A 7,640-nucleotide genomic window follows, 5' to 3' on the forward strand; every position below is an offset into this window, starting at 1 on the left:
AGTCCGCAGGCCGACGCTCTATCCACTGAGCCAAACCGGTTTCGGCCATTTTCCATCTTTAGGCTCTTGAACTCCAAGGATATATCTTTACCATAGCTACTTCATTCTAACTCCCAGTGTTTTTTTCCTACCTTTTTTTTTTCCGAGAGAGAGACAGACAGACAGACAGACAGACACTGATTGGCTGCCTCCTGCATGCGCTCTGACTGGGATTAAGCTCGCAGCCTGGGCCTGTGCCCTGACCAGAAACTGAACTGGCAGCCTTTCGGGACAAGGGCCGATGCTTCGCCACCTGAGCCACACCCGCAGGGCATGTCACCTCACATTTCCTGTCAGCAGTCCAGTGCAGCTTAGCTCGGTGCCTCCGCCTTCAGCTCTGCTGTGAGGTTATAGTCAGGGTGTCAGCTAGGGCTGTGTTCTCATCTGCAGGAACTTTCAGAGCGGATCTGCTTCAGGCTCACACGTGTGGTTAGTTGTGGGGTTTAGTTCCTCCCAGGCTGTTGCGCAGAGGCCACCCTCAGTTTCTCGCCACCTGGGCTTCTCTGCAGGGCAGCTTCCAACATGGCAGCTGGCTTTCCTCAGAGCAAGGAGGTGAGAGTAAGAGTGAGTGAGCTCTGAGTGAACTAAGTCATTAAGTCCATCCCACATTCCAAGTGAAGGGCACGAATAGTGAGGACAGGGATCACTGTGGGGCAGCCACACAGGCCACCTGCCACAGACTCCAGTGTGCACGCCCGGACTGCAGCCAACCCTTTGAAACACTCCATTTCACCCCAGGCCCTGTGTACCAGGGTAGTTTTTATTCTTTGATATTGGAATTAGCATCTTCGTTGTTGGAAGTCTCAACTGTAGTCTTGTGTTAATAGAACTTAGCCTCTGACCAAAGCCAGCGTAAGGTGATAACAGAGCATTTTCGTTAGAATGATACATTCTCTTATTCCATTTTTTTCCTTGTAGCCCTGGTTGCTGCTATGAAACAGCCATGACAAGATTTTTTTATCATGGCCGAACGGAGACGGTGCGATCGTGTACAGCGGAAGCCGTCAGGTGGTGCCAGTGCATGCAGGATCCTGTGGCCACTGTGAGCATTTGGAAAGGAGAATTAACAGAATTTCTTTGTTCTCAGGGAGCCTTGGCCCTTAAAGAACTAGCTTCTTTCCCTCAACTCTCCTGGCTCAGTAAAATGCTGTCAGACTTTTTTTGCCTGAAGTTTTCAAAACATCTGTTTGTTCATTTGGCAGGGAAGGACGCAGGTGGAAAGAACAGGAAAGGGGAGCCCCTGGGAGGAAGCCCGTGGGTGCCTTTTCTAGGCACAGCATTTTCAGTGCCTCGAGAGTTTCACTACGATTGCTGTCCCTTTAGAGTAGCACCAGGGAGATGCAGACACCCCCAAGGTGCTTTCGAGAGGACGTTTTTCTTTTTAAATATATTGATTTTTTTTCAGAGAGAAAGAGAGAGGGATAGAGTTAGAAACATCAATGAGAGAGAAACATCAACCAGCTGCCTCCTGCACACCCCTTACTGGGGATGTGGCCGCAACCCAGGTACATGCCCTTGACGGAAATCGAACATGGGACCCTTCAGGAGAGGACGTTTTTCTGAATGTGGTGGAACATTTCTGAAATCACAGATTCTTGTTCTCCTATGTGAGAACCAGAACAGTTTTATATGTTTTGTTTTGTACCTTGGGAAGCATTTAGACAACAGGATAGTTCCTTCCCACTACTCCATTGTATTTGTTTTTTACTTTTGATAGAAATAGTATATGTTACTTTGTTTTAATTTCATAGCACTGCATCATTATCATTTTGTATGACTGTTCTTTAGTTTGAAGTCAGAGTTGCTTCTTTCTTTACACTTGACAATGTTGCTTCAGTGCTGCCCATAAGTTCCTGCTTTCCTGTCTCTGGAAAGAAAGAACCAAGATGCAGGGCACGTAGGAAAGGAAAAGCAGCGGACAGCACGTGTCTCAAGGTCTTCCTGGAAAACCCTGTCCCTCCCCCATTACCCGCAGCCTCATTCCTTTGAGCTCAGGGGTTTTTTTATTTGTTTGGTTTCTCTACCGTTTGTTATTGAAGTATCTCTTGTTTTATTTTGTTTTTTAACACAGACTCTTGAGAGGAAGCAAATGATGTTACAAGCTTTTGCAAAACATAATAAAATGATGAAAGATTGTTCAACTGGAAAAGGTACTCACATTGTAATTACTCTAACTTCAACAAAATTCTCTCATGTTGAAAATATTTTCTAACTTCAGGTTGGGGGTTTCGTTGCAGGATTTGACCGTCATCTTTTAGGTCTTTCACTGATAGCAAGAGAGGAAGGTCTCCCTGTCCCAGAGCTCTTTACCGACCCACTCTTCTCCAGAAGGTAATAGAATGTAGTGCTTTATGTTGCGCGGTTGTCCACGGCTTTACATTACACAACATTTTGGTTTTACCTTGAGCTTAATGTATGTTTTGCTGGAATAAATTTGAGTGTCTGGAAAGGAGAAGGACAATTCCAAGAGAGTCGGTCGGTAGCCCGGTCTCTGCTCTTGAGCACATTTCCTATGTCCTTGAGCTTCCAGGGCCACTTTACCGCCTCCCCGCCCCCACCCCACCCTCATGTTAAAAGCTCTTCAGAAACCGTGTGAGCTTCTGTAAGCCTCATGTAATCTCTTTCCTTTGTGCTGCAGTGGAGGAGGTGGAAACTTTGTTCTCTCGACAAGTCTGATTGGTTACTTAAGGGTCCAGGGAGTGGTGGTGCCCATGGTACACAGCGGCTACGGGGTGTTCTACCACATCAGAGACGACAGGTGAGGCACTCTGCTATTCTTCCTGTGCTGTAGAGCAGGGGTCCTCAAACTTTTTAAACAGGGGGCCAGTTCACTGTCCCTCAGATGGTTGGAGGGCTGGACTATAGTTTAAAAAAAAACTATGAACAAATTCCTATGCACACTGCACATATCTTATTTTGAAGTAAAAAACCAAAACGGGAACAAATACAATTTTTGTATTTGCATGTGGCCCGCGGGCCGTAGTTTGAGGACGCCTGCTGTAGAGTAAGAAAGCTGTCACGTTTGTTGTTTGAATGTCTTTCCTACACTGTGATTCCAATTGTTTTATCACCTGCCACTTGTTAATGGGTAGTTTTATTTTATTTATTTTTTTTACCACTGAGGCATTGATTGTGTATTTCATTTGGGTTTCTGGAGTTTGAGTTAAGTTTGTGGAAAGAATAAGAAAGAAAATATTAAAGCCTGGCAGGGGAGAGAGAGGTGGGAAGAAGGACACATGGAATTGAGAGAAAGGCTTGAAGGTCCTGTTCACAGCCTGGCAGGCTCTTCACAGGGACCTTTCCGAGCCTGGGGAGCTTATAAAACATAATGTGGCGAGTGACGGCCGAGGAGTGGCGGGTGAGGTTGTGTCTATCCTCTCCCCCTGACATTTCAACAAAACAGCCACCTGTAAGTCAACAAAGAAGTCCCTGCTCAATGCGGATGCAAGCCTGAGAGCTGCATACCGGAGCAACTCAGAAAAAAATTATAATAATGTAGCTGCATTCAGCACGCAACTAAGAAGTGAGCAGGCTTGGTGGCACTGCAGATGGAAAATGCATGTAAACTGTCTGGAAGGGTTTTCTCATTGATTAAGTGTGAAAATGGTATGACTTAAAGAAAATGGGTTTATTTTTGAAACAGCATCTTATTTTAAATGTACTACATGCTCAGTATAAAAATTCTGTACAATAATGAAAATTGTAGATTGTATTATAAATATTTTCATGTCCTTTGTGTGAATTTTATTCATTTAATATTATTTAAAGCAATTCCCAATGCATAGACTATTCTTTGAGCAATTTTAATGGTTGAATAATGTCTAGTCTTAAGGATTTCCATAATTTAACCTCTTAACATACAATTTCAAGTGTTTCATTATTACAAATAATGATAATATATCCTTCCTTATTTCATCACATCATTACCAACTCTAAGCATTCTAAAACATTCTTTGCCAATTTATAGGGAAAAACAACAAAAATAATTCTTATTGATGAACATGCCATTTTTTCTTTGTTACTGGCATCTGTGTACATTTTTGTGTGAAGTTAGTTATTTCTTTCTATGATTTAGAAAGATAACGAAATTTCTGAGAAATTTGACATTTAAATAGGAATTGTTGATCTTTGCAAATGAATATATTTAGATGTTGCTAACTTTGATAATTACATACAGTGTAGCTGGAAAATGACAAGTTATGCGAAACCACTGGGTGAAAACAGGCAGGGCTTTCTGTAGGTTCCTGTGTGTCTTCGAGCAAATATAATCCCCTTGGATATTAGTCTCATCGTTTTATCCTGGCCAGAGCATGTTTTTCATTCTGCTGAACTAAAGCACATGTCAAAGATATATACTGTCTCTTTATAGTGTTGTGAAAATTGCACGGTTGTCCACGGCTTTACATTGCACAACATTTTGGTTTTACCTTGAGCTTAATGTATGTTTTGCTAAAATAAATTTGAGTGTCTGGAAAGAAGGACAATTCCAAGAGAGTCGGTCGGCAGCCAGGTTTCTGCTCTGAGCACATTTCCTATGTCCTTGAGCTTCCAGGGTCACTCTACCCTTTGCCAGACCGGGGTTTTTTTTCATCAGGAGGACCGAGGAGATATTGGAAGATGGTCCCAAGAGAGTTTCTCTCTGGCTTTCCTAGAAGTAGCTCCCCCCCCCCCTTATATTTCTCTATTTTATTTATTTATTTATGTATGTATGTATGTATGTATGTATTTCAACTTATTTATTTTTTACTCTTTTCAGGCCCTGTATGCTTCTTTAAAATAGTTCAGGTTTGCCCTAACCAGTTTGGCTCAGTAGATAAAGTGTTGGCCTGTGGACTGAAAGGTCCCAGGTTTGATACTGGTCAAGGGCATGTGCCTTGGTTGCGGGCACATCCCCAGTAGGAGGTGTGCAGAAGGCAGCTGATCAGTGTTGCTCTCTCATCGATGTTTCTTACTCTCTATCCCTCTCCCTTCCTCTCTGTAAAAAATCAATAAAATACATATATTTTTTAAAGTTCAGGTTTTATTGCAAACAATGGCATGAATTCGTATTCCACCTCATTCCATTGAGAGCACGTGCAGGAAGGTCTGTTTTAGGGGAGAGGTGGGTGTTTCTATAACACAGCAAGGCCTTGCTCCAAGCACTGGGAGTTCTGGCTCGTGTTTTGTCCCCCTTTGTCCTTAGTCCTCAGTCACGTGGCGCATTCGTGTTCCCAGCAGTATGTGTAACGGAGCCTGTACTTTCCATGCGTCAGCTTCCATGTACCTCCTGCCAGGCGGAAGTTGCGCTTCACACGCTAGCAGCCAGCCATGGGGAGCTTTTCGGGGTTGTGGTTTTCGCCTCGTACTTCATCGTTTATGACTTGTTCTTTGCAGGTTTGTGGTGGCCTGCTCAGCCTGGAAATCCTGTGCGGAGACTGACGCAGAGAAGCTGGTTCAGCTGATTTTCCACGCTTTCCAGGATATGATGCAGCTGATGGACTCCGCTCATCTCTAGGGACTCACTATGCACTAAGCACTTACCAGTTAGACCATGTAACCTGGGTGCTGGGAGTGGGTTGCAGAGGGGAGGTACGGAGGAGGGTCAACTTGAAGGAAATGTAGAAATTAATGGAATCATGCTCTCTAAACCTAACCTGGCATACAAAGTAGAAACATTTTTAAGCTTCCTCTGATGCAGCAGCAATGCAAATTTTAATATAGTGATTATAGAACTATGCAAAGTTTAAGCCTCAACAATGCAATTCTACAAAATTTAACAATGCAACTCTAATTTTAACTTTTAAATATTTTTATTGATACCTGTAAAGGTTATAAATTCCTTCTCTGAACATCATGGTAGAGCAGTGATTTTCAACTTTTTTCATCTCATGGCACATCAAAAATGTATTTTTTGCCAATATGACTAAAAAATAGGTATAATTTTGATTCATTCACCCTGGACAGCTATTCTGTTTGCTGTTGTCACTTTTTTTTTTTGACAATCTAAGGGAAAAGAGGTCAGTGTCCCTGACTAGTCAGTTATTAAAAATGCCACGGCACACTGGTTGGAAATCACTGTTATAGAGTCTATCTTTCAGGCACTTTAACATTTTCTAATTGCCAAAGGGTATGAGATACCTGGTTGGATGCTAATTTCCCTGAGATCAGTGTCTTTCACATTCACCACAGGGATACAAGCTTACTGTATTTGGGAAAGACCACTACAAGGTAATGGTGATTAACAAAAATAGTTTCGGTTGACCTGGCCAGGGTGGCTCAGTTGATTGGAGTGTCATTCCGTGCACTGAAAAGCTGTGGGTTCAATTCCTGGGCAGAGCGCATACCTAGGTTGTGGGTTTGTTCCCTGATTGGGACATGTATGCGAGGCAGCCGATTGATGTTCTCTCTCACATCAGTATGTCTCCCTAATTCTCTCCCTCCCACCCTCTCCCTGTCTCTGAAATCAATGAGTATATCTCCTGATGAGGATTAAAAAAATAGTTTCTGTTGAACAGACAAAAAGTAAGTTGTAGTAGGGAGGTTTCTACCCTCTGATACTTATTAAAAAAACCCTAACAAAATTCATTTTAGTATATTGTTGTCATTAGTTTGTGAATATAAAATTAAAGCACTTATATTTAAAATTAGGTATCAGAATTAATGACTACAAGGATTAAATATTGAATCAGATTCTCAGGATTTTAGTGGTTGTTTTTCTCTTCTGTTCAATTTTGTAGTTTCTACCCTCAGAAAATAAAACAAAATCATATAGCTTCGTGTGTTTGAATAAGTGGTTCATTCCTGTTTGACCTTATACTTTCTGACCTGTTATAAATTGTTGTGTAATAATCCACCCCGAACTTCCTGCTTCCAACAACGTATTATTCCTCACGACTGTGTCAGTTGACGGTGCCCGTTTGGAGGTCTGCTTCTGTCTTGCCTGAGTCATGGATGCGGCTGCTGGACTGTGGCTGGTAAGTCTGAGATGGCTTTACCCACTGTCTGGGGACTGGTGGCTGGGGCTCTATCCACGTGCTGTCTGATCATTCCGTATTTTAACTGGATTTCTATACTTGGCAGTGGGTGTTCTAAAGGGGAAAGGTAGAAGTTGCAGGGTCCTGGTTTCGATTCTGATCAAGGGCACATGCCTGGGTTACAGGCTCGATCCCCAGCAGGGGGCATGCAGGAGGCACCTGATCAATGATACTCTCTCAGCATTGATGTTTTCTCTCTCCCTTTTCTGAAATCAATAAAAATATTAAAAAATAAAAAATAAATGAGACCCTCTTATAAAAAATGTAAATAAACACAAGAGGGGACACGATAATGGTAGCAATCTGTCACATAAAATGACAATAGATTTAATAGATTGGTTGAGTGGCCTTGTTGTTCTTACATTTTCATATGTTCTGGATTTGGTAAGTCTGGTGTATTTCTTTGTGAAAAAATTCAGAGTTGGCTTCTATGAACTCTGGACCTTTTCCTCACTAGTACAGTTTTGTAGACTAAATTTCCAGGCACTTTAGTCATTTGGTGTATTGTTTTTAAATATTATCTAAATAGTATTTTAGCAATGGGTCACCTCCTAGAGAGGAGCCTCTCCTTACTCCTGCTTTAACACA

General features: G+C 42.3%; 1 protein-coding gene across 3 annotated transcripts in view; it reads left to right on the top strand.

Moving 5' to 3' along the window:
* Positions 1-6,790, top strand: part of CROT (carnitine O-octanoyltransferase) — a 41,625-nt gene extending 34,835 nt beyond the window's left edge. For 2 of the 3 annotated variants that reach the window (XM_015558279.1, XM_015558278.1), the window contains exons 13-17: positions 958-1,081; positions 2,111-2,189; positions 2,277-2,370; positions 2,678-2,797; positions 5,413-6,789. In XM_015558279.1, the coding sequence (XP_015413765.1) occupies positions 958-1,081; positions 2,111-2,189; positions 2,277-2,370; positions 2,678-2,797; positions 5,413-5,533 (538 nt within the window). In that variant the 3' untranslated portion in view covers positions 5,534-6,789. Of the gene's footprint in view, positions 1-957; positions 1,082-2,110; positions 2,190-2,276; positions 2,371-2,677; positions 2,798-5,412 lie in introns of all 3 variants that reach the window. The other variant, XM_015558277.1, reaches the window with a different exon arrangement.
* Positions 6,791-7,640: the final 850 nt, after the last annotated feature.

This window comes from Myotis davidii, unplaced genomic scaffold (assembly GCF_000327345.1).
Source record: "Myotis davidii unplaced genomic scaffold, ASM32734v1 scaffold187, whole genome shotgun sequence".
Taxonomy (NCBI): Eukaryota; Metazoa; Chordata; class Mammalia; order Chiroptera; family Vespertilionidae; genus Myotis; species Myotis davidii.